General features: G+C 37.0%; 1 protein-coding gene across 6 annotated transcripts in view; it reads right to left on the bottom strand.

The window, feature by feature from the left end:
* Positions 1 to 26,635, bottom strand: part of ARID4B (AT-rich interaction domain 4B) — a 95,377-nt gene that overhangs the window by 10,147 nt on the left and 58,595 nt on the right. For 2 of the 6 annotated variants that reach the window (XM_082306502.1, XM_082306503.1), the window contains exons 12-21: positions 25,719 to 25,791; positions 24,521 to 24,615; positions 23,332 to 23,429; positions 22,852 to 23,119; positions 21,636 to 21,808; positions 11,667 to 11,918; positions 5,173 to 5,257; positions 4,810 to 4,923; positions 4,102 to 4,294; positions 418 to 1,629 (exon numbers count right to left, since the gene is read on the bottom strand). In XM_082306502.1, the coding sequence (XP_082162628.1) occupies positions 418 to 1,629; positions 4,102 to 4,294; positions 4,810 to 4,923; positions 5,173 to 5,257; positions 11,667 to 11,918; positions 21,636 to 21,808; positions 22,852 to 23,119; positions 23,332 to 23,429; positions 24,521 to 24,615; positions 25,719 to 25,791 (2,563 nt within the window). The remainder of the gene's footprint in view (positions 1 to 417; positions 1,630 to 4,101; positions 4,295 to 4,809; positions 4,924 to 5,172; positions 5,258 to 11,666; positions 11,919 to 21,635; positions 21,809 to 22,851; positions 23,120 to 23,331; positions 23,430 to 24,520; positions 24,616 to 25,718; positions 25,792 to 26,635) is intronic. The other 4 variants (XM_082306504.1, XM_082306505.1, XM_082306506.1 and 1 more) reach the window with 3 other exon arrangements.

Raw genomic sequence — 26,635 nt, 5'->3', positions numbered from 1 at the left:
ACAGCTTACAGAGAATCAAAATTTTATGTAGGAAACAGTGTCTTCTACTTGTAAGCAAGGTACTCAAAATGTACCCATCTGGCTACAATAAATATTCCTTACACAATGTATTACAGTTTGCTCTGGGCTTTTCTTGCCAGGTCCAGTATAAACTTTATTCTTATATACTTTATATACTTTATTCCTCATTGAAGCCATCACAATTCCCAATGAAAGGCCAAGAAACTTCCTGGCAGATTATATTTTATTCACTGGATGATTATGCTATTTCCACACATTTGAAGTAGACAGCAGGGTACTACTTCCTCCAACAACTAACTTTCCAGCAGTGTAACCATAACAGAATGAAAACAGATCAGCAATGCTAAAACGAGAGCTGGTTAGGTTGAAGACAGCTCTGTTTACCCTTTCCTTTACCTTTTTCAGTATGCTCTGGCTCTGGTTGATTACTACTACTGGAGCTGACGCTGGCATCAAAACCTGTTGGAGAAATATTTCCCTCAGACTGGAGGTCTTGCAGCTCTCCTGCAACACTGTCCACCTCTATTGTGCTATCTGTTTCACTTTTAATGCTTTGTATCTCTTCTTGATTTGGTGGCAGCGTCTCAGAGACAGTGACACTGGACTGATGCCTACTGGACTCCGTTACAGTTACGGATGAAGGCGATTCAGGAGTTGTAGGAGGAGTATTTAGCACTGAATTACTGCCACTGCTTGGAAATTCAACTTTCTTTTCACCCGCTTCAGCTGGTTTCTCCTCAACAGGTTTAACGTCCACACTAGCTGGCAAAGATTTTTCAAGTTCAGAGCTAGGCAAAGAAATGTCTTCTTCTGCAAGAGTCTGAAGCTGCTCCTCTCCTGCAGCGTCCTCAGGAGCAGCGTGTGGAGGGGAGGCAGCAGCTTCAGTGTCAGAGTCTGAGAACAGTTCCTTCAGCGTCTTCTTCGGCCATTGTCCCTGAATACTTGACCAGACATCTTTTCGATCCTTCGCCCTGGTATTTTGAAGTCTTTCATCAGAGTTATTTAGAAGCTTTATTCTTTTCTCTCCCACTTCAGAAAATCCTGAGTAGAAAGTACTTGTCCGTAAAGACTTCCTTTTCTCCTCTAGCCCATTGTACTTTTTAGTTGGAGTGATTTTCAGTTTAGATTTGTCTTCCTCATCTTCATCTGAGGAGCTGTTACTGCTGTTTTCTAAACTAAGGGAGTCTTTGTTTTTGGACTTCTCATCCTTTCTATTTGGCGACACAGTCTTTAAAGATTCCTCTGCAACACAGTATCTTCGTTTACCACGTTTTACCTGTGGTTTTGCTGTTTTATCCACTACCTCCTTTTTTACATCCTTTCTCTTCTTTGTGGCTTCATCTTCTCCATCGGAGTCAGTATCTTCAGATAACTCTTCCATCTCTTTTCGCAGTCTTTCAGGAGACTTGGATCCCGACTTGGGCACTACTACATCTGTCAGAGCTTTAGTTTCTTCTGGGAGGGATGAACCACTCTGTTCTTCTTTTAGACAGAGTTCGTTTTTATCTTGGCTTACAGCTTCATGTTGAGATTCCTCTTTGCCATCAGCATGTACATTCGGGGCACTTTGGTCATCTTCCTGCTCACTATCATCAGAACTTTCAGAAGCTAATTAAAAATAAATGCAAAAAAAAAAAAAAAAGAAAGAAGGAAAAAAAACACAAAACAAGAAAAGTTTGTCTTGATTTTGGTCACAAAGAATTCTTCAAAAAAAAAAAACCCAACCCAACTAAAGAAAACTGTACAGATATGAACACATGTTACAGGGATCTCTAGCAGTATATATGTTAAAGGGTACCTCCTGAAGACTTCAAAAATTTATTTCCTGTTCTATTACAAGGTATAATGACTAGATTAGGAACCAGGAAAATCCTGTATTATACTGTACATCTCCAGGAATTTCTGAAGAGGTGGAGAAAGCATAGAGTGCATCAATCCATAAAATACAAACTTCTGCATAATTAACCAAAACAGAAATTGAAAGATGTGCTTAACATAAAACCTCTAAATATTTCTTATGGGTTACAAATACTACCATTATCTAGCCTTTTTCCAAAGCCCAGAAGAGAGACAGTATTTTCCCTGGAGAATCCACAGTCTAAAAGGACAGAACAACAACAAAGACACTGGATAATCTCTAACAAACCAACCTGATGACCAGCCTGGAAAAAGGAAGTGAAAGCAATAGTGAAAGGCACTTGGAGAAATACATGAACAATAAGAGTGTAGGACAACAGTAAGAAAATTCAGGGTCAGGAACAAAGAAACTGAGAAAAGAGGAAAGATATAATGGAGAAGGAATCAGCAACAAGCCCATTCAATGGGAAAAGATATGGGTACAAGGAGAAACAATGAGAATTGGCTCAAATATACGGGTAGCTCCTTGATTTGTAACTCATCCATTTTTGTTGGCATACCTAGTTTAACTCTTCTCATCCTACTTCCCATCTCTCATTCTCAATTACTCACTAAAACTCACCACCTCTTTAAAGATGATAATGTAACTAAATGTAACTAATGACAGAGAGGAAGAGCAGTACTGCCAACAAAATTCACTGAAATGGTCAAAGTTGAATAAACTTTTTAAAAAAAGGTTTACTGAAATACGATGAACTTAGAGAAGAGCACACTAAACAGAGAGAAGAGGTATACAGGACAAAATACCTTGAAAAATGTTGACTCAGGTGTTTTTCTTGGTTTATTTGTTTTACAATAGGCAGGAATTTAAATTCTACTCTAAGACTCAATCTGAAAGCAAGTTTTACACAATCCTTTCAGTGTTGTTTGCTTTTTTCTAATTAAAACATTTATGGTAGACATTTTGGCCTAAATTTCCAAGAACTCCATCACTTAAAATGGACTTCTGACACTTGCCTTTCTCATACCTTAGAGGATCAAAGCTACACTACTATTATAGTATCAGAGGTATCAAAATTTGCCATTTGGAATAACAGCGAAGAACACATTTTAAAAAACAACCAAAAATCAGGTCCATCAAGTTTTCCTCCCAACCTATTTGTGCCCTTCAAAGGAAAGCTGAATACAACTGCATTAATCATTCTGGTTTAGGAAAAAAAAAAAACTGTAAAAAAAAGTTTTGAGCAAACAGCTCTAAAATTGGAGGAAAAAGAAATAGTAAAACATTAGAGCCTTTCATACTTAAAACCAAAAAACCACAAGTAACAGGAAAAAAGGTTAATTCCCAGCATGAATCTACGTGGACTTAAATGATAAAAGAATTGTATACAATTAGAAGCATTTCTGGAAATTAATTACATAATATGGAACACATGTAGCTTTCCAAAATATTAGAGGGTGTATGTCAAATTGTGCTTTTGTAATCAGAAGTTAATTACAGATTAATTATAGCACTAATAATAGTGTCATTATCATCACGGCTAATTGCTTTTGTTTCTCTCATTTCCTAAGGAAACAAAACTTAATAGATTATGTTGACTGTTATTTTACCGACAAGTTTGGAACCCAGTGCCCAAAGTCATCCAAGTTCGAGTAAGTCTGGAAGATTGTTAAATTCATAAAACTTTCACAAAAACTGGTGGTCACCCAAACTACCTAAACCATGTATGATTTCTTTTTCTGGAGGCATGCACTAAACTAAGGATGAAGAGAAGCAACTAGTTGTTATAATGCTGCTGTAGATGTGTGGGAAGGGGAAAACAACGTTAGGAACAACAGCCATGCTGATAGGAAACCTAACTTTATTAATTCCATTTTTCAGGGGGAAAAAAAAGTTAAAAAACCATGGGTCCTAAAAGTTACATAAATAAAAAATTAAAAATTTAGAAATAATATAGGAAGCAAAAATGCTTTGCTGTGTATCAAACAAAAAAAGGATGGCAAAACAAATGATGTAATTCTTAAGACTGTTAACATACACTGAATCCACAATACCCGTTTTCAGAAACTGCGAACATTGCTTGCATTCAAGGGTTACTTCTGAAGATGATGTTATAATTAGCCAGACAGACTCTAGTGTACAGTTTCATCAGTTGTCCTGCACTGTCATTTACTAGTGTTTAAAGGCCATGTACAGAATTAGGAAACGTTTAAGTACAATACCTTGTAGCCCATTAATGATAGAAGTAATTTCTATTGATTTAACTGGAGCTTGTTCAGTATTTTTGGCTTCAGTGCTGTCAAGTTTGGACCCAGTCTCTGGTGACGTGCTGGTGTGAAAGGGTGGTTTTGACAAACGTCGCAATTTACAGTTTTTAGGAGAATACTTCTCTTCCTTCTCTTTGTCAGTTTTATTCTATGTGAAAGAAAAGATTACAAACTCTTCTCATTTGAGCATACATCTTAACATAGATTACAATTAAGCAATGCTTACAGTTATCTTAAACATTCAACCTGTAAAGGAAAGCTTTGCTCTTTGTTTAAAAGATTACAGATACCTTTCTGTGGCCCATACCAAGACGTTTATACTGAAGACAGGAACTTTGTCAACACCTAAACAAGTGGGAAAGCAAACACAGCCAACGCTCTAAGAGCGGTGGCACTGCGGGATGCCAGCCTCAGCAGTGGCAGGGCAGGGCTGCAACACCCGGCTCTGTCACAACCGGCAGGGAGCTCTAGAACAAAACTCAGGTTCCAGAGGTGCCACAGTGCTGGGGGCAGGGGCAGGAGGAGTGCTGACATCTGTGGCAGAAGGAAAAGCTTCCTTGCATCCCACTGCCCAAGGAATATATCATAACCTAAGCCTAAATAGCAGTTTTAAAAGAATGAACTTTGAAAGAAATGCTGTGAAATAAAATCATAGTCACATACAGGTGGACTAGTCACAGGTTTGCTCTCCAGAATCAGCAGAGGGAGCTCCCAAATTTCACGCCCCAGAGTTGGCTCCCACCACTGATGATAAAATGGATCCTTCTCATTTGTTTTCTGTAAGTGCGTACATAAATTTCACAAAAAAACATAAGAAAGAAAGAAAGAGAAGCTTCCCATCCCCACCCCAAAGTGAAAAAACAAAAACTTGATGAAAAAAGTTCTAGTTTTTAAAAGGCTAGGAAGTCGCTTTTACAGTTAAGCATTTGTAGGCCAATCAAAAGGTTAGGAAGGGGGGAGGAAGTACTTAAGAATATATTAAACCAAAGTTGGGGGGAACAAGGGAGAAAAAGGGAGAGAAACTACCTTTATTTTCTTTCGATGCTTAATTTTTGGTACATTTTTATCAGCTGGTCTCACTATCTTGTCTGCCTTTATCCATTCATCATACCTAAAAGCAAAAAAAATTGTACACATTTATGGTTTTAAGCAGATAATCATGGCATCGTAAGAGAAATTAATGGAGGAAAGAAAATTATTAGACATATCAAAACTGAATTGGAATTTGAATAAAGAAGTCATTTGTATACTTTTCAGTATGTGGAGTTTCAGCTAAGGTTCAATTCTTCATATGCTGGGACATACAGGACGAAGTTTTCTTATGCTGATGGGTAAGAGTGAAAGCTGGTATTTTTCCAGTCTGCAGTGAACAGCAGGAAATCCATGTATACAGGTAAAACAAACTACCAGAAGGATAATTCTGGATGCATCTCCAAGAGTTATACTTTGTATATATACTGTAAAACCTTAACAATAAAAGAAATTCTTACAACTACATAAAATGTGACCAGTTAATAAACTCTTTCGAGCCTGAGTGTCTGCAAAGTGATATTTGGAGTGACTAACACTTAGGAATCACCAACTTAACACTAACATTTTTCAATTCATTTTCAGTGAAAGGTTTCCATTTTATATCAGAATGATACTAGACAAAAACATACTAAATAGCACCAACATATTAACAACAGGTGTCTTATTATCTAAGGCTGGACCTGTTAAATACAAATCCAAGGCCAGAGAAGCACATTCTTAGGAAGAATATACTGTAACTATGGTACTGTACTTGCCAGTTTCATTTTGTATTTCTTAAGTTCTTAAAAAGAATCAATTGAAACAACTTTTTTTTTTTTCCTCCCAATAAACATAATCTGCTCTCCTATTTCAACTATGAATTCAAGAACCCTCTGAATAATAAACAGGTCAGTTAAAAATTAGTATGTATTAACTTTTGCCCCAACGTACAACCACACAAATTCTGACCCCCCTAGGAAAACATGAACTCAGAGGGGAAGAAACCAACTTTAGGGGGAGGGAAAAACAAACAAACAAACACAACCAAAAAAACCAAACCACAAACCAACCAACCAAAAAAAAAAACCCCAACCACCACACACCCAGAGAAATAGTACAAGATGGAGCCGAGTACAATGCCCTCAAGACCATGCTGGCCTTCCAGCTGGGCTTACTTGATCACCATTTTGATATATACAACAACTGCTGATACAGTCCCAGTTAAGCTTCTTTGCAACTACTGCCAATTATATATACACAATATTGTCATAAATTAAAAAGGATTAGAGAAAAATATGCAAGTTTCCAACTTGCTTTCCTATATACTCTACGTTGAAGATCTACACAAGAGATTCCAGAAACTAAATAATGTATTTTATTAACTTAAATTTCACATAATAATACAGTGAAAAACGAAGTAGCAGTAGTCTCTGAAAAATGGTTTTCCAAAACAATTTCTTGGGTTTTTTTTCCCCTTCATGTGACAATAAAAATCACAAAATCTAGCAGCAGACTATGCAGACTACAACATACCAAGATTACCTATACTGCTGCAGATACAGATGTAATTGTACTATTACCAGGTGACATGTAGGTGAGCAGGCTCAGATTTCTCTCCAAAACTGAAATACAACTCTGCAGAGTACTTTCCAATATGGAAAAATCCCATATTCTGTGAGACTGTGGGGAAAGCCTATTGAAGTAATCTTTCTTAAAGTAAAAAGACGTGCTTTCCAGAGTGAATACAGCTAAGAAGACTGCCAAATGGACTTTGCAACCCACATAAATGTAAGAGTATTTCATTAGGTCTAAATGCATATGGGAAACAGCACTAGGACTAGACAAATACACGGTGAAAAGCAGTTATCCTGACAGTGTCCTTTCTGCCTCAACCACGTTGCTATAATACAGAATTCGTATTCATGTATTCTATGCATTTCCAATAAAAGAACCATCTTCCCCCTATGCAAAGTCTGTGCACTGCACATACTGTCTGTGATTCAAGGTAACCACGGTGCCTGTTGGGGTGACAGCTGATAGACCAGGGGGCATACTGAAGTGAAGGAGAGAGGACGTGCAGAATCTTAAGAGAGCATCTGTAGATACCGCAGGGTCTTAAATGTTACATATTAGAAGCAGTGGTCATGACTCCTCATCTCAAGGAGCACAAACTGAAAACCTGTGTGTGACAGCCACAGTTCCTGGCCAGAGCATATCCTGCTCTACTCCTGACTGCACCTGGAAGAGCAGTCAGATCCTGCAAGGAGGCCCAGCATCACAGAAATCTTGAATCTTCTCCAGGGAATCAGATGCCCACACTTCGCACCTTTGCATGGCATAGCTCCTTTCACTACTCACACATCAGATGCATATGGTTTGCCTAAACCTGGGACAACTGGGCCCTAGGCTGACACAGATCCTGCAAAAGGGATACATCCCAAGCCACAGCTGACAACCTGACCCTAAATTACATTCTCCTCTACTGCATGACAGAGAAGCACCCTGGAAGCTGTATAGCACACCAGATGCCAACCTGCATCTGAATGGTGTGTGGGACTCAGACTAGAGCCTTGCTTTATAGAACTGCACCTTATTAAAACAGGAAAACTTTATCACTGATCTGGCTTTAGACAGCCTGTTCACAAAAAAAAAAAAAACAAACAAAAAAAAAACCAAAAAACATTATGAAAGAAGTTCTTCAGCTTCCAGAAGACCTGGATCATCTTACTGCAGTGCCGTCTTCCACGCCTGCTTACCTCAACTCTCTAAAATCGAGCAGCTGGGTGTGGAGAGGAAGGAGGTAAGATGGGGAGGTGTTCCTAAAAGAGTTTGCACAGACTTGTTTGAGAACCAAGAGGAGGGATTTAGTAAGAAATGATTATTTACTTATATTTTAAATAAGGTTTCATATGAAAACCTGGAATGCCTTCAGAAGAAACATCCCCTTTGCCTTACCAAAATGAAGACAAAGATGAGCCAGTAAGCAGAGAAGCTTTTCTGCCTTACTGGTTAAAATGAGTGCCTGCCAGAAAGGTGGGTTTGAACAGGAAGGAAGGAAAAAAGGAAGAATGAAATGAATAGCTATATAGCAGAAAAAATAATTGGTGCTTTGCATAAGAGTATGTACTGGTTCTATTATATCCATATGTACTGATTCCAAGCTAAAATAAACCACAGCATATTCTCAAAGATTTCATAGTCGATCCTCCACAGAAGTACTGGAGGGGAAACAAGGAAGAAAGTGTACTTTTCCAGCCTCCAGATTTATACTAGCAAAGGTACCACTTTCTCAGGAAGACAAGTGACCTCAAGGAACTAGCAAGCCTTGGCAAATTCACTGAAAAGTTCCAGTATACTGTCTGTATCTGCTAACAAGGAAGAATCAAATGTTTTCTTTGGCTGCGATCAAAGAAAGGTGGCGTTTAGTCTTATAACCAAATACTGGAATATTAGATGAGGACTCTGATTTTTTTTTTTTTTTAAAATTTTATTTATTTTTTAATAATTCTCCTCCCCTGACATATACTGCTCTCAAGAACCTGAAATTTGGCTACACATGTTCCTTTAATTTCAGTAGTTGGCTGTTAAGTACAAAATTTGTATATTGTTAATGCTTCAAAAAACCAAGACAGAAATTGGCACTTTCACATTCAGATTTCTGAAGGAAAGAAAGAAATGTTGAAAATAATATGTCTTAAACACTTGAAACATTCAACAATAACGTCTTGTGATATTGTACCATACAACACACAAAGTTAAAACAACCTAAACTATTTTTGAATATACACCCTCTGTCTTTAATTACTGTGAACATACTGCAGAAGAAATTCACCTCAAACACTTATACAATGAACTTTTCTTTGCACTGGCAGCCGAAAATTAAAATGATGACAGAAGGAACTGGCACTGTAGGCCCCAGGGAAGTTTTAATTCCATATAAAGCATATGTAATTCAGAACATGACTGGCCTGTTAGAAGAAATACAGTTTCTCTCATAAGCTTTTTCTGGTTAACACATGATAATGCAAACAGTTTTCTCTAACAGGGTAGAGATTTTTACCATTCCTTTTCACTACAAGTTAGGCTCCACTGAACACTACAGTTCTTTACCTTTATCAGAAACACATATCACCTGAATCTCAGGAGCTAACAACAAGATCCTTTAGCATAAAGTAGTGCAGCTGCACAATGCTGTTAAGCTATATTCCATTTCTGTATTTTCTATTTACTGTTTTTAAGAAAAAGTTCCACAGTGGTTAGTGTCACTGGTTCCAGAGCATTTAACAAAACTAACAAAGCTGAATACCAAGTTTACCAAATTCCATTCCAAGTACTCCAAAGCATGTGCGCCTGCGCGCACACACTATTATTCTGAATCCCAGACCGATACTGAAGTTACCTTGTGATAAGAAACGTTAGTAATTGTTTAGGATTCCTGCTCAAACTCGTGGGTTTAAAGAACAGGCTATTAAATGGCATACTAACCAAAAGGGGAAGACAGGAAAGTCGACTTTAAGGGGTAGGAGAATGACAGAATTAACAAAATCGTGGATGATTAGAGAATTCTAGTTCAGTACATCCCATGATCTAATGTTACAGTCCCATAGTCCACACACAGTCCCATAGCTAAATCTCAATCACTGATATCTTTTTAAGTGAAGAATCCTACTCTCCCAGCCCCTGTCATTTAGAGGGCTCTTTTGAAACCCCAGGTAAGAATATTCAGCATGTCCTGCTGCCAGAAAGACCAAACAACTCCCCTCACCGCTCAAATCAGTGCAAGTTTACTAAAAATGCTCTTCTTATCAAATATATCCTAGTCACAGAAATAATGCCTCTAATGTCAATCCACGTATTTGTTTAAAATGCAGAGTTCAAAAAACAGAATCGTGATTTCTCCTTTAAGAACCAGGGTGCTGGGATCTCCAAGGTGAAGGCTCATTTCTGACTTCTCATTTCTTCAGATTTAAAGTGGTACTGCTCAAATAAAATTCTGATCATCTCACCTCATACCATGCATAATAGCATAATATTTACTCAAAAAGGAAAATAACTTCTATGTTTACATATGAACTCCAAAACAAGAGTTTAAAAGCAAGAAACCTCTTTGAATGGTACACAGTAATCCTCAGCGAGTAGGATGCAAATTTCAGCAACTTACACTCCTAAGGCAAGGCCTCCCCAATAATGACCGAAACACTAGTCGCATTCCAAATCCCACCTTGAGCAGGTTGCATCTCCCCTAGTATCTTGACTTCATAGCCCACTATGCTTACAAATGGTGCCTGAAGACTGTTTATGTGAAAGATCATATTCCTGTAGATCAATATATGTGTAGATCAAAATTCTACAAAAGATTGATATCAAAACCGGCAATATCAAGACCTTCCTCCTCAGCAGTGGCTTAGGTAGTCCTGGAAACCACCAGGCCTAGATGCAAAGAGGTGTATTCAAGGGAGAGAAGTATCATGCTTCTGTAATTGTGACCTTTGCTAGCAGATCTTGCTAGCACTGAATAGATGAGATTTGTCCTGCCCTCTTGGTCAGAGGTAGGATGGTAATCAAAGCCCAGATGACAGAAGAAGGTCATGAGAGCCTCAGATTTTCTAGAAGAGGAAAAATAAATAAGAAGTACAGCAGATTTGCCTCAGACTTGTTTGTTTTGTTTTTTAAGATCTATAAACACAGTAATAAAAGTTTAAAAGATGACAGCTGAGGGCAATGAGCAGATACGTTGAAACTGAGGAAAAAAGCAGGAGACTTGGTAATTGGCTTAAAAGCCACTCAGAAGCTTTAGTTTTCTCTGTTTTCAAAGTTGCTTCAAGTTTTAAATGGCAAAAAAAGTGGTCTGAAATGGCAAAAATATATTAATACTTCAACTTGTTTCTATTAATGCTATATTAGAGACAATAAAAAGCATATACATCTGCATGTATTAAGAAAAGCATAAGAAGCCACTAGGCTAAGAAGAGTCTTGTTCGGAAGCTTGAAGCAGCCACGGGGGAAGGAGGGGTGGGGAGGGGTGGAAAATTGGATCTGAATGAAATGTAATTATTTGCTGCACACTAATTTGCCACTAAAAATCTTGTACTCCTCTTGTTAAAATACCATGCTGCTAGTGTACTCTCTGCTTCACTGAGAAGAGTGTGTACACAGATTCAGCTAAGTGCACTATTCAAATATTGTATGAGATAAAATTGGCTTAAGAGAGCCAGAGGAGGAATTTGTAAAAGAGTGAGCTGTCACTTGTTGTATGGAGAGATCTAACAAGATGGGGAATGAAGAAAGCCTTCTTTGAACAAGTCATTTTAAGATGATTTTCTAAGTAACTGAAGTACTGCATTTATATAGTGTTAAAAATCTAATGGTTTCATACAGTACAATGACCTTCACAGAACACCAATACTGAAAGTTTAGGACTCCAGATCTCTATTAATTTAGTTTTTAAAATACACAAGTGTATTTTAGAAGTAATTCAAGAAGTAATCACTAACTAAAACTCAAGTTACCTCACATTCCATCCACAGTAGTGCACCAAGTAAAGGACTTCTCCACCTTCGATGTCAGAATCTTTAATACTAGCTTCATACATTTTTTGATTTTTCCCTCTTCCATACCGCACTTGGACTTTCATGCCTGGTGGATAGCATTCAAACTCTTCTTCCTCATTGTTATTGTTGTCTTCTTCCTCCTCCTCCTCCTCCTCTTCCTCCTCCTCTGCTTCTTCTTCATCTTCATCTTCTTCCTTATTCGTGTCATCTCTTGAAAGGTTTAAAAAATTGTAGAGTTAATATGAGATACTTCATAAGCTTTTCAGTTCCAAACCACATATATTGATAAATATTGTGGATGCATTAGAGACTGGGAAACAGCAGGCTCCAAATATGTGAAACTGCACTACGTCCGAGTAATATCAGCAAAGTAGGATATAGCATACACACAAAATCCAGTGACTGTAAGGTGCAAAAATGACTTGACTAAAAGAAAAAGAAACAATCCATCAAAATCTGTATGAGCAGAAGTTGTTCAAACTCATCTTTATGATTCCTTCATGCTGTCCCTTTGTTTAAATATCGTTTTTTCAGTTCAAACTCATCCTTCTCAATATAAAGTTCCCTAAATTCCATTTTTCAACCTACAAGTTTTACAACTGCTTCTTGAAACTTGCTTCCCCAAAAGATCCTTGCTTTATTAGAATAAATAATCTCTATCTCAACACCTTGAAGTGTTTAAATGACTGCAACCAAAACCAGATGGGGGGGGGGGGGGGGGGGGGGGAAGAGAGAAAACCTTATGCGAGGTTATTTAGCAAATCAAGCAACCTGTGCTAATTTATGACCTTGTCATTCCTTGCCAATTATGCTAGAAGTCTTCTAAATGTAAGTCAAACATGCATTTAATTATTATATAAATACACAAGCAGGTGTTCTCTGTTTTAAAAAGTAAGCTAATTTTGAATACATTTTTAGATATTTGGACCAATTTTCAGAAGCACTAGGAACCTACAAATGTTGCTAGTCTCAGTCAATGGCAGCTATGGGCTGCTCAGTGTTCTGAAAATTATCTCAAACCAGCTTAAAGAGGCAGACTACATTACAAAAGTTAATGGGGGGTTGGGGGGATCTTTTAATCTTAAATAGCTTTACAAAACAATATTATTGGCCCTTACACCATTCTAATCCCACACGCTGTGCAATACAGAACAGATTAGGGCTTCTTACTAAATTCACAATGAACGCAGACCACTAATAACTTAAAAACCTGAGACGTGGAACAGATACGTTTGGATGTATTACAGACTGGGTAAGAAAAGGTAAGTGCTGCTCCAAGTCTAATTCACACCAATATTTAAGTTAACTTCACAAACACAAAAGTCTGTATTAATAATCTACATATTTCCACGAAATTTTCCGTAGAAAATACTCAGATAAACCAAGCTACTTTCTCTCTGCGAAAGGAACAAATAGCATTTTAATTATTCAAATGCTTCGTTGTAGAAGTAAAACTGCAGTATTATTATCTAATTAGCTGGCAAAAGAGAATTCAGAGCAAGCTAAATTCAACTGTAGCACAACCACACTGATTTAATGAAATTACTTCGGAAATGAATGTTGCCACACATATACACACACACACAAATATATAAATACATATATATATGTGCACACACCATGAGACAAATGCTAGAAATTCCCTCTGTTGGTGTATTAACTAAATCAAATCACAGAAGACACATCTCTTCAGGTATACATGGCATAGACCAGACAGTTTTGTTCTGGAAGGCCAAGATTTTCAATTTATTACATACTTTCAGTGGGCTACTTTGCTAGTGAAGTTAAAACTACCAGAGCAACATAAATGAATGAGCTTTGAAAGCTCACTTCACCTCTACTACACATCATATGGCAAAATCCACTTCCCAAAGAAATCATGAATAAAGGTCCCCAAAGACTCAAATGAAAAATTCCTGAACATAATTCCACAGCTAACAACAGAAAGCACCAACCAGTAATTTAAATGCTTTTAAATTATACTCTCTGCTGCACTAAATCAAAATTCCCAGCTAGTTTTAGCTTAACGGTTATTATCATACAAAAGCTAAAAAAACCTTGGCATCAGGAGCAGAGCCACCACTGCTCTGAGAACAAGATGAGCTTGTGATTTCCCATTACCAACAAGACTTTTCAAAATTGTAATGAACCAAATTTTGCCAGAATTTTTTTTTTCCTCCAAGAACTAGTGGCACAATTCTTGAATGCTGTCTGCAAAGAAAAGCATGCCTACGAGGGAGATTCAGGATTTTCCAGACACTGGCAATTATGGTTCCAGTGGCTCTTTGGAAGCTGAACAAGTTTGGAGTCTCTCTCACCTTAATCACCCTATGGCTTTCTCGGTGTTCCAACAGAGATTCTACAAAGCATCCATGACAATACCAAAACTTCTCTGGAAGAGATGTGTGAAACCCTCATTGTGAGGTTGAGTAACTTGAATGGTCAAGTAGATGCGAAGAGCAGACTGTACATAGGTGCAGGGAATGTCAGGAAGCAAAAGCAAAATGAAAGCAGAGACAGCTGCAATTAAAAGTGTTCCAAGTAGTGATTTGGTTAGTGATCATAAGCTGGAGATTTTAGGAAACCAAACAAAAGCAAAGAACATTCGTCATTTTGGAGCAGAAAAAAGGGCGTACTCATATACCTGCTGGAACAAAAAAAAACCCACCCCAAAACTTATTCCAATGGTTGCAAGGAAGAAAAGATATTGTTTTACAAGGCCATAAAAAGCTGAAATCTGGCAGTGCAGATGAAGGAGAAGCCATGACTGCCATGAAACAGAGGTTTCTAAGTGGAAATTGTGATTGTAGCCATCCAGCATGCACAGTCATAACCTCATTTGTCCATGTATGTATGCATGAGAACATCGGATTTCCTTTAATGCTGTTTAGTCAAAACCCCATTTGGGGAGGGAGGGAGGGGAGGAGGGGGAGAAACAAACAAACAAGCCTCTTGGGAGCTGAGAATAATTGTCAACTTAAAAACAGTACCAAGCAGTATTTGCCACAAAGCTGGAACAATTTGAATAACCCAAGCAGCAGCTGATAGAACAAGGCAGCAGCAGATGTGTGTGCACACTGTACAGGAGACACAGCAACACAAGTGTAACTGTGCTCCAGAAACCGAAGTACCACCAGAAAGCTTATCAGGATGACTCAAAAGCATTTCCAGTTACAACTGCAGACTATGGAATACCCTCACCCCATCTCTCACGGAATGGGAACATAAACCTTCAGAAGCAGGAAATTAATGAATTAAAATGCAAAAATATTTGTGAATGAAGTAAAACCATTAAAACGTTTAGATCATACAAATATTGCATATCATTAGTTCCAAAGGACGTTGTGAAATCGTTAAAAGGCTAAAAATACTGCAAGTGTTCAAAAATACATATATGGCAGGCAATTCTCAGTCAATATAAAGACTTAACACCAACAAGCCCATAATAAGGGTAGGCATGTCAACAAATAGTTGTTGTTAATTGATGAAATAGCGCATGCTATTACCACTAAAGGAACTGCAATATCATGCAAACGTCTTTCAACCCACAATCTCTGGCACTAACCACAGCATTGTCACAAAGCCCAGGTGAAACCTATGAGACATGGTGTGATTTGGAGCATTAGATCTGCCTCCTAGGATCCCTGTTTTGCAGCAAATCTAACACTACTCCAATACATTTCCCCTGACACATCATGCTGGCACACATAGCAGGTGAGGTAGCAAATGCAAGATTATTTTTTTCAGGGGTTATTCTAAAACTCAAGGAAGCAAGATTATTTCAATTATTGGTTCAATTAAGTCATTACAGTTAATTGAACCACTAGCAGAAATAAACTCCAGTGTAATTGACACTTCAAGTTTAGCAATTAGCTTCTATTTTTGTTTCCCTCCTTTTTCCCTTTTTCTCATCCTAGAGCATTATTTAACCTCTACTTCACATAATACAGAGATGGAAGATGTCCAAGTCTCCTTCATACTCTGATTTTCTCAATCACAGCTGTATTAAGATGCCTTTAAGTTTTAAGGCAGAGAGGCCATTAAGACCTGTACTTATGCCATGACACTAGAATCTCATATTTAATTGAAGAAAATAACAAAACCCCCAAAATTCAGCAGTATTTGTCTTCCCTCTGAAGTTGCAAAGAAAACCTAAAAATAAAAGCTCCAAGGACTTCTGTCTACACACACAGAAAATCTGAATAAATGCACACTTATGGTCCACCACTCTGAGAGAAGGGGAAAGGCACTAATGTGATTCGAATCAAGTCTGAGAGTAAGTAGTACAGTACACTTCAACCATGCAAGCATATACTCTCTAACCATTGTTTTCCTCTGCTGCTACAGAGAAGACAAATGAAAGGACCTCATGTTATTGCTTCTAATCATTCAGCCAAGGGGTTTTGTTGTTTTTGTTTTTAAAGTATTTTGAAACATTTCTCAAAAGGATATGGATGCTTCAGAAGTCAGGCTGAGGAGCACAGCAGTTCTCATTTTTATGGCACTGGTTCACACTCAGCTTGAAAACATCTAGTATTTGATGAATGTTTTAAGGGCTCACCCATGCACATAAGTCTCGGTGACGGCTACCATGGTTAATAACCTCCATAGCGACCATATGATATGTAAAATGTGATGACAGAACCACTTTTTCCACATCAAAGACACCTCTCTTCCATTCAACGTGATGCATGCACAGGACTGGTACATTTACACTGCCACTGTACACTTTACTGTTGTGTCATTAGCAGCTTATTGCTTATCAAAAGCAATCCTTACATGTATGTATGTATGTATCAGTGCATATTCTATATTAAGGAAAAAGAAAATCAATTAGGCTCTGTTTCTCAAAACATGACTATACAAAAACTTCCTTCCCAATACAAAGGCAGCTGGAATGCATAAATGGAACACACATCACAAATAACAGTATAGAAATATGTTCCTACAAATGAAACTACCTAAGTACGCTTCTTAAAAATGTATTTTTTTGCTTATACACCAACAGCCTAAGATTCAGAGCAGATGTTCACACCAACTGTGCAATGAACACAACATTTCTCTCCCTTCTCCCAAGCTAATGATTTCCATATAAACCTAAATCAGACTGGAGAAAGCTATCTCAATATATAGTTCTCAACACTGATCCAGAAGCTAGAAGATATGCCTCCTGTATAAAATCTCCTTCACTCCAAAACATTTTAACCTTCCTGCTACCATTTTAGATTCACCACCATAAAGCTTTGATATGTCATTTTAGCAGATAAGGAACTGAAGAAAACATTGCCTCTAACAATCTGTTATCTCCCATATGTGAAACGGAGCTTCTGACTATTACATAATCCCGTTGTAAACGGCTTTCAGAAAATCCCCATCGAGTGTTTCCAGAAAATTTAACTCTTGTACAAATAGAAGCCATCACCAGCACAGCCACAGCAGGTAGTCACACTACCCTACAAAGGTAATAAACCTAGTAAAACCCTTCAAGAGAGACAATGCCCATCTTAACCTGGTTCCCAGCTACTGCTTTTATTAATCCTAACTCCCTCCCACTGCTCATAGGAGGGGAAATGCTATTACTGCATGTAACGATGTATATAACAGCTCTAAGATTAAGGTTTTTCCCTTGCACGTGAATGAATGGTTTAACTCCATTCAAGATTGTTAGTCAGATTTTCTCCTTTTGATACTGTCAAAATATGACAGTACCAATTCCCAGAAAACCATACCATGAAGACCTAAACCAGCAGTATGAGACAACCAGAAGTGTTCAGGTTTCTGAAGTATTCTTTAGGAACACTTGTTCATGCATTCCTTGGTGAAAATAAAAAAGCAGGCAGTTTTCAAGAATAGAAGAAAAAAAAAAAAAATCCGAGAAGTTTCATAAGACCAAGTAATTATTTGTGAGTACTGAAAATGACAGCTTGGTGAGAAAGGGCAGGGTAAGGATCCAGAGATGGCAGCCCCTCCTGGCCTAAGGGTTAAGGCAGCACCTCAGCCAGAAGAAGGAAAACAAAAGAACAAAAGCCTCTTGCAGTCCTTCTGTACTGTAACTGGGATTACTTCAAAGAATTTTGCTCAGTCACTTCAAAAATCCAAGTACTACCAATATACAAGTCTGGTGCAAATTTTTGTTGGAAAGTAAAAATTATCATCTGGATTCTGAGCGCTTTATCTTTCAGTTCAATATAAAGTCCTTGACAGTGGCCTGTCCCAAGTGCTTTAGAGAAAAGTGTTTAAAACAAACAAACAAAACACAAAACCCTTGGAGTCGAATTAATCCTCTGGGAAAAAATTTTCTTACTGATATTGGTTAACTAGCAATTAACCTACACTTCAATTCATAAACTGTATTTACTATGAAATTTTTGAAGACTTACTTTGTATTTTATTAGCTTATATTAAAAACCCCACACCTTTTAAAAACTCCGCTAGGCTCCTGACCTCAGTCTCTTAGGAACATGTTTAACTGTCTACATGTAGAAAAGCCCCTCAGTTCTCAATTTGTTGGCTTTGACTCATGTCTTTGAATAATTACAATAGTTAATGTTAGATGCTAGAAAGGAAAATTGCACCAACTATGCAATGCTACATATGAAGACCATTGCTTCCACAACATGAAGTCAGCAGGAACTTCAAAATAAGGAGGATTTTAAACTTTTTTGTTTATTCATTGACTAAGAATGAATACTTTTTTGTACATTAGGGAAAAGGATGGGTTTACAAAGCCATTTTTGTAAAGATCTCTCTGGGACAGACTGATGAGAAATGACACATTACTGGTTTGTTTTTACTGTTTTTATGACTAGAAGTTGCACAAAACCATATCTAGCACACACATCTCCCACTAGCCACAGAAAAAACAAGAAAAACGTGTAGAATAAGGGGCAAGCTGCCTTTGAATCTCTATTCTCAGTGTTCACAGATACACAAGCAGGCAAGAAAGAGGCACTCTGGGGAAGAAAGGAAGAGAACCACCTTCAGCCTTTCTTCCTCTTCATCATATTGTTAAAGTCTGTGCAGACTGGACCATAGGATTCAAGTGGTAGCAATCTCAAAGGGTCGAGACACATGGGACTGCACAGAGAAACACCACCTCTGGAAAATAAACAACCCTGGCTTCCGTTAGTACTTCCTGAGATCCGGAAGCTGGGAATTAGGTCCAGTCCACCCAACAGAAATTCAGCAAGAAGAAACCCAGAAGTTTTTCTGTCCTCTTGGTTCCTTGTGTCTGTACACAAATAAGCTACGTGAAGATGCCCAAAGTCCTACAGACATAAATTCAAATAGCAAACTCTACAAGTTTGCCTTATATAATATTAGATGTCATTTGTTTGGCTATTTGGTTAGGACTGTGAAAGACAGATGGTCCATAGCTTAAAAAAGGTTTCAGGAATATATTTTAAATACACTGACAAAAATTCAGTCCACAGTGATCTATTTTGATTACATTCTGGGTATTTTTTGTGTGTGTGATTAGTTTTCCACCTACAAAAATGCATTCTTCGTTTTGTACTTCAGTTCAACAAAGAATTCAAACCACAACATTTTTCCTCTCCGTATAACTTTTGTCACTTCTAACCCATAATGCTGGGGGTAGGGGGAGTACAACGTCTAGTCCAATGTCCCCACCAGCATACCAGGCTCACAAAACCCTTTTATGCCTTTATAGTATAAATGCTAAAAACATCGTTTAGCATTTAGGATGACAGTGACATTTTTAAAAACTTTAAAGCTGACAGAAGTGCGTTTTGTACTTCATATCAGTCACTGAGGGAAGAAAGGAAATGAAATCACGCTAACAGCACTACTACAGTACTACTGCTTATAAATGCTTACAGACTATTAACTGCTACAAATGTTTCATTTTTGTAAGTTTAAATTATTCCTTGAAATATATCCCCAGCAATGACCAGACCACCACCTACATCTGTTTTTAGAGCAACACTTTCTATTCTAAGCAACTTGTTACAATCTTTCATGAATCACAATAGCAAAATACTAGTTTAGAAGAGCTTTTACTGGATGAGTAAAGAGAAGCAGAGAAAAAAGCACTCAGTTACAATCAGATGAATTGGGGAAAATTAAGAGGAAATAGTATTTTCTACAGTTTATTGTTGTTTTCATAAATAAAAAACTAAAAAAAACTCATAACATTTTTAAATGTCATAAATAACCCAGGACATGAATCAGGATTTAAAAAAAAAAAAAAAGAAAAAGAAAAAAAGAAAAAAGGATTACTGAAAAGCAAATGCAGCTTATAATGTTATATACCATTTACTATAGCAGCGTGGTAACTATTAAGCCACTCTACTTTCCAAGTATATAAATAAACACAAATTAATATCAAACGTACACACATATAAATATACAATTTAGGGAACTTTAAAAACTGCTATTCTTTAAGCAGTGCAAAGTTTTCCATCTATGTAGCTATTTATTTTGAAAGTAGCATTGTAAAATCAATCTTTAACAAGTCTGAAAATCCAGCAAACCTGTTACAGTATAACTCATCTAGTTCACCTTTAAAACGGCAAATGTAACAAATTCCAGCAATTGGTCTTTTAAAAAAGAAAAATTCACATAGGACACAAATGAAATCACATCCACCGAGAAAAGACTCTTCTAACTGAGTTCAGGTAAACTTGATTTTTCTGTATTCTGCATTTCCAAGTTACAGAAATTGCCAGCATAATCTCACTGAAAATATTTAGGAAGACAAAAACATTTTACAGAAGGATCCTTCCAGAACCTGTTATATGTAAATCAAAAGCCTTAATAAAATAAAAAAGAACTATTACCAATGAATCAGAAATCAATATACGGAACTACACCATTCTGTCACAACTCTTAATGGGCCAGAAAAGGCATTAAGAGTTAATGATATTTAGACAGAAGATTAAGACAGCTGATCTACTAAACAGCAAAGATTGCTGGAATAAACAAGGGAATTGGTGGTCAGACAACAGCTGGTATTAAGTACAAAAAAAACCATCCCTGATATACAGATTGCTGTGAAAGTATAAGGAGGTGTCATTATCTGCTTTCCCTCTTGTAATAGCTTCTCCCTTAAGCATCTGTTATTGGCTTTTGTTGAAGACAAGATATTGTATTAAAAGAGACCTTCAATCTGACCTGTAATGACCATTTTTGTGTTCTTACCACTTGAAATCATACTTATGAGGGCCCTAATTGCAAGAATATAAATTGTTAACACACTGGGGATTAGTGAGGACGACTATATTCTGTTGTAAACTTCGTATTTTTTGCATGGCTGCCGAAAAACACTTCTTTTTATTTTTTGCACTGAAAGAGGAAAACCTGCCCATTCCATAAAGGAAATGAGAGATCACCTGCACACATCCATTGATTACATGTCCCTGAGCATCCCTATTACTTCAATCTCCTACTTCCAAAACTCCTGTCTGAAGGACTGCACAACAGACTCCTGTCAGTATCATGCCTGCTCAATGGCAAAGCGGTTACTGAGTGATGCAAGGTACTTCCATCTTTTCCTGTGTTACCCATAACACACTACTGTCCAACAGCAAAAGCCAGAAACCACAAGTTTGCGATATACTTGTACCAAAACTAAGTAGACAAATACTACTGGCAATGGCTGCAATATTTTCGTCTTAAATCAAGCAGTTACCTATGCTTTGTATGTTCTTTTGCTCACTCAGCTTATAAATATTTAGGCCTGGACCCTGTAAAAACTTCAGCTGCCTTTCTTTTTTTTTTTTTTTAAATTAGATCCACAAACTTCAATGGCACTAATACATGACAAAGTTAGGAACACATAGGTCTCTGGAAGATAAGAGTATAATTCACGACAGGGATGTCTGATTTGAAGTTCAAATTACAAGAGTAAAATTTAATGAACACACACATCAGATGCCTTAGCTGATTATAAACAGAGTAACTTACCCTGATTTTTCTTTTTCTTCAGCGTCTGCATTTACGGTAGGATTTTCCATTTCTTTAATCTTCTCCTCCTCTTTATCTTCTAGTTTGGTTTCATCTTCAGTTTTGATTACATTTAAGTCTTTTTCTTGATCAGGCTGAGTATACGCAGAATCTGGCAAATTTTTTTTGTTTCCCTAGGATAATAAAATCTTTAGTTAACTTATAAGGTGAAATAAAAATACAAGGTATTTAAGAAAAGGCAGACAAAACACACTGAAGTTATACAAGCAAAAAAAAAAAAAAAAAAAAAAATCTAGAGTCTAGGGCTTATTCTAAAATTACAGGACCTCCGCTCTTGTTTCCTCTGAAAATCTCAAGCTAAATGTAACGTACTTCAAAGTTGCAGTGTCCTAGCTATTTTTCTCACAATGATATAGACATGCAGCTCTTAGACCTGAACTGCAAAGCAATCCCTAACATGAACACTCCACAGGCTGTGTTTTCACTTAAGATGCAGAGATATCAGTACTGGCCCACCTGGTATTCACCCCAGAGTTAGTACCAGCAGACAGGCCAGGGCTGGCTGCCACTTACACACAGAAGCATTACATTTGTGTTGCACACTGACTTGAGGAGCCTACACTGCTTCCAGAGCAAACTGCTAAGCCTGCACAGCGCAGCACTTCAGTTTACCGCCCTGGACTTCCTTTGCTAAAACCACTGAGTCAACATTGGATTCTCAAAAGGTATAAACATTTGTCTCTCTGGACCACTGAACTACATTACACCGCTGTGTACATCATATGGCCCAGGTCTTTGTAGAGCTTCACTGGTTTCACTGGAGTGGAGAAGTAAAAGCAAGATTTATAAGGTCTTAAAAGCATGGCTAGATGCAAAATAAAGGTATCAGCACTGTAGTTAGCTGTGGGCATGCATTACCCAGCTCAGGATAAAGCTGCACACTAATTAAGTCTCCATCTGACATGGGAGGCCCCCAAATAAGTGGAATGTTGCAGCTGCTTCCTAACAAGTCAGAAATTTTGATATCACGATCTCCTAAAACAGGCACCTAGAGATAAATATGGCTCAGATGTGTTGTTCTGAGTTAGGTTTACAGCATGGTTTTGTCTTGTTTTAAATCCATTATGGAGATTTCAATCTTGACATGAATTCATGGTTATTAACACACCACCTGACTTTATAAACAGAATATAACATGAACATTAAAATATTTTACCAGAACAGAGGGTTTATCATTTTCTTTACTTTCATTATCATTCTCAGCTAACTTTTTTTCTTCTTGTTGTACTATTGCTACTTCCTCCTGCTTGCGCTCCTCCTTATCCACTTTTATTTCTTTTACATCCTGCTCTGGTTCTTCACGCATCTTCAATTCTTTTTCTTTTTCACAGTCTTTACAAGGCTTGCTCGTCACTTTCTCTGGCAATGCCATTTGAAATTCAATGTTAGCTGATGTACAATACTCTTCAAAACCATAGAGATATCTAAAAGAAAAAAATTGCTTGCAATAAGCAAGTTTGTTTCAAGAAAGAACAGGCTACCTAGCAGAAGCTAAACATGAACAGTATGTTTAAAGCCTAAAAAACAATATTATAACCAAAAAATTATGGACTTTATGTATATTACCACTACCACAGGACCACTTCAGTTCTTTCTAGTGCTGTTTTAGCATGAACTTCATAGCTTTATTACTTACTTTTTGTATGCACATTTAACATTATATCCTGCAGCTGAATTCAATACAGGAATTCCAAGATCTTGATAAACTTGCTTCCACACTGCTCCACTTTCGATCTGTTACAGAAAATGAAGTCACAGTTTTTGAATTAGCTCACTGACACAAAACAGCCTAATTTGACAAAGTTTACAACTTTGGAAAATAATTATAAGTAATTTCCTCTGATCTATAAAATTACTACTTATCACACACACAGTATTTCACCATAATGCAAACTGTAGTCTAATGTAACTATTTTAAGCAATTTTGCATTTCAGTAAGCCACAGCAGGCTTTCCTCTCCAGGTGGTAATAAAACAAAGGAAAGAAAATACAAAGATCAGAAAAAAATAGTACATCATTTTTATTTTATATTTAAAGTAATTCTTAACTATCAGAACTAGAATTTCAATTAATTAAATTGGAAAGAAAAAATTCATTCAAAGCATTAACAATACTCAGCGCCAGCAGTACTGCACCAGATACAGTGGCTACCAGTCTTTCATTATGTCCTTAATACGCCCTTTGGCGTTGAAGCTCTGTGACAGTGTGATATGCTCATTTCTAACCATCTGTGATGGTAAAGCAGATGTACAGCAACACTCAAGTACAAGATCCTCTCTTGTATATCAGAAAGGCGTCACCGCACAAACATACCTCCTCAACCAACAGGCTAAATTTATGGGAAGCAGTCCAAAGCAGTAACAGAATCTGCTTGGCCATGAATTCCATATGCTTCAATTACTGCTCAGCACATTCTTCTATATATTGTCCAGAATAGATAGGAATTAAGGGCCTCACATCAGACCTTAAATTAGATCACTTGTCTGTGAGATTTTATTGAGCAGTGACTCTTTTCACTTTCTGAGGTAACAACTTTATCGGACAAACATTTCTTGAAATATCATAAAAACACACATGCTGGCTGATTTTATGCAGCAATAATTAAACATGCTGACTAGATGTGTAATTTATTTAGAATATAATTAGTTTCTGGTTCCCGTTAAAGCATGTTTTTGAGACTTACAGGGTGTCTTATGTAGCTGTAGTATTCAATTGTCATACGTCTAAAGCTCCTGTGTAAGATTCTTCTTTATCATTACTTAAACAAGAATAAACAGCATCCTCAGGTTTTATGGCTCTGGAATACTCATCATACTAATACTCACATTATCAAATCCGCCAAGCTTGTGTACAAGTCTGAATAATTTGAAGAGATTCAAATTTCTATATCCTAATACAGGTCGTTTGTTAATAGGAGTCCCTGTGAACAAAGAGTTATTACAGTGTTTTGAAATCTCTTTTTCAGAATAACAAGAAATCCATATCGTATGCACTACGACACTCTTAAAATACAGTATTGTAAACCCCTCCCCCTGACCACCTCATGCATCTGGTACTTTCTCTTCATGAAACTAAACAAACTCAAGAGTCTTAATAATCCATTTTCCCTGTAGTTCACTAATGTAATTTAATTCATACATATGCATTCTTCCATATATTACTGAACATGCACAAAAGATGCAACTTTTCTTGCTACCTATATTATACATATTTTTATTTCACTTGCTGAAACAATTACATCTAGAAATACCAGGGTAGTCCTTTCACTACAATAAAAAAAAAATACCTCCCCAGGAACAAATCCCACAGTGCTTCAAAGAGCTGAAACTTCCTATGCTACTGTACTAGCAGTAGCTACCACATTGCCATCTCTTGTAAACAGTTCCTCAACTCATCTTCACATGTAATTAAAAAGATACTAATTCAACTAGTTATAATACTAATGTAAATATAAACACCTTGACCCCTGCCTCCACAGACATTGTACTTTTCTTGCAGTGTATAAATACCTGGTAAAGGTTTAATATAATAAAAGGCATTGGCTTTTAAAAACATTTCAATCTACCTTACTGATAATGCTCAGATATTTAAGTGATCAGTTTCACGCAAGAAAACTAGCACAAAGTAAATGCTTTTTTCTGTGATCCTAAAAAGTAGAGGGGTGGTTAAATTTTATTTTATCGAAGTATTTTAAAGTTATTAAACTGAGCATATACATTAGTATGATTGAGGATATTAAATGTTTGATTATACACACTGTAAGTACACAGTAGAAAATATACTAGGATATATGAGATACTATCGATTTATTTCTGAAAGCAGGAATAAGTGACTGTGTTGCAAGAGAAGAGTCAAGTGACTGACTTATCTTCTCAATAGCGGGGAAGTCCAAAGTGATGAGTACAGTCTGTTTCCAAAAACTGAATTGCAAAGTACTACTAGTTTACAGACTCAATTCTTCAAAGTACTGCTAAGCAATACATCTATCTTCAGCTTCTGCAAGTCAAAGATCAAAATGCCTACCTCTGTCTTCCATGAACTTGTATAATTGCTGAAGAAAGTTCTCTCGTTCTTCAGGAAACGGCTCTATTTCCTCCTGTTTAAAGTAATACACACAAGAAAATTATCACCATTTTGCGTTACTGTCCTTCATTAAGAAACATACGGCAGTGACAATTTAGGTTCAAATGTTCAAGTTTGTTTTACTGTTGTCAGCAACAGGATACTATACAAAGAGACACATGCTCTCAGTGCTATGCCACATGGAAGGAAGTTTTATAAACTACAAACAGTTTTTCAAAATATATTAAAAAATAACTGTAAAGACACATTGAAATTGGATTTTTGGTTGATCACTGAAGTATCATAAGTGGTATCATAAATCAAGATGCAGTCTCAATTTTGTCCATTTACACAGGAAGTCTGGGAGACACCACTATTAATGATCGAGAGATTATATCAGAAATCTCAGATCTATTTCTACTGCAGTTAAGTGACTCCTTGATGCCTGGATACACTATGTCACTTTCAGGGATGAAGTGAAAGATAAAATGGTGCTTGCACTTTCTTAGGAGTTCTAATCCACAGTACTGGCAAACCGCAGCCATTGGCACTGCATGCATACTGCCATGGGGTACCGGCTGACCGCGTGGTGAGCAGCATCAATCCCAGAACTGAAATAACAATGGATATTTTGGATGTTCAGTTTATTGCACTAATAAACCTTTGTATTAGATTTACTTAGATTAATAAACAGTGGAGTTTCATAACAAAGAACTATGGCTTATTTTGTAACACCTCATAATTTCCTTAGGAAATGCGACTTGCCACAGCCAGTAGCAATAAGATATTAGTATAATCAGAATTCCTAGAAATTCTGATGACTAAGCTGCTTCAAAACAATACACTAAATATAAGTTGATTAATTTTCTGCATACTTT

Source organism: Platalea leucorodia (genome assembly GCF_965183815.1).
Source record: "Platalea leucorodia genome assembly, chromosome: 3".
Taxonomy (NCBI): domain Eukaryota; kingdom Metazoa; phylum Chordata; class Aves; order Pelecaniformes; family Threskiornithidae; genus Platalea; species Platalea leucorodia.
Note: the sequence above shows the minus strand (reverse complement) of the source record. Positions and strands in the feature narration are given on the sequence as shown.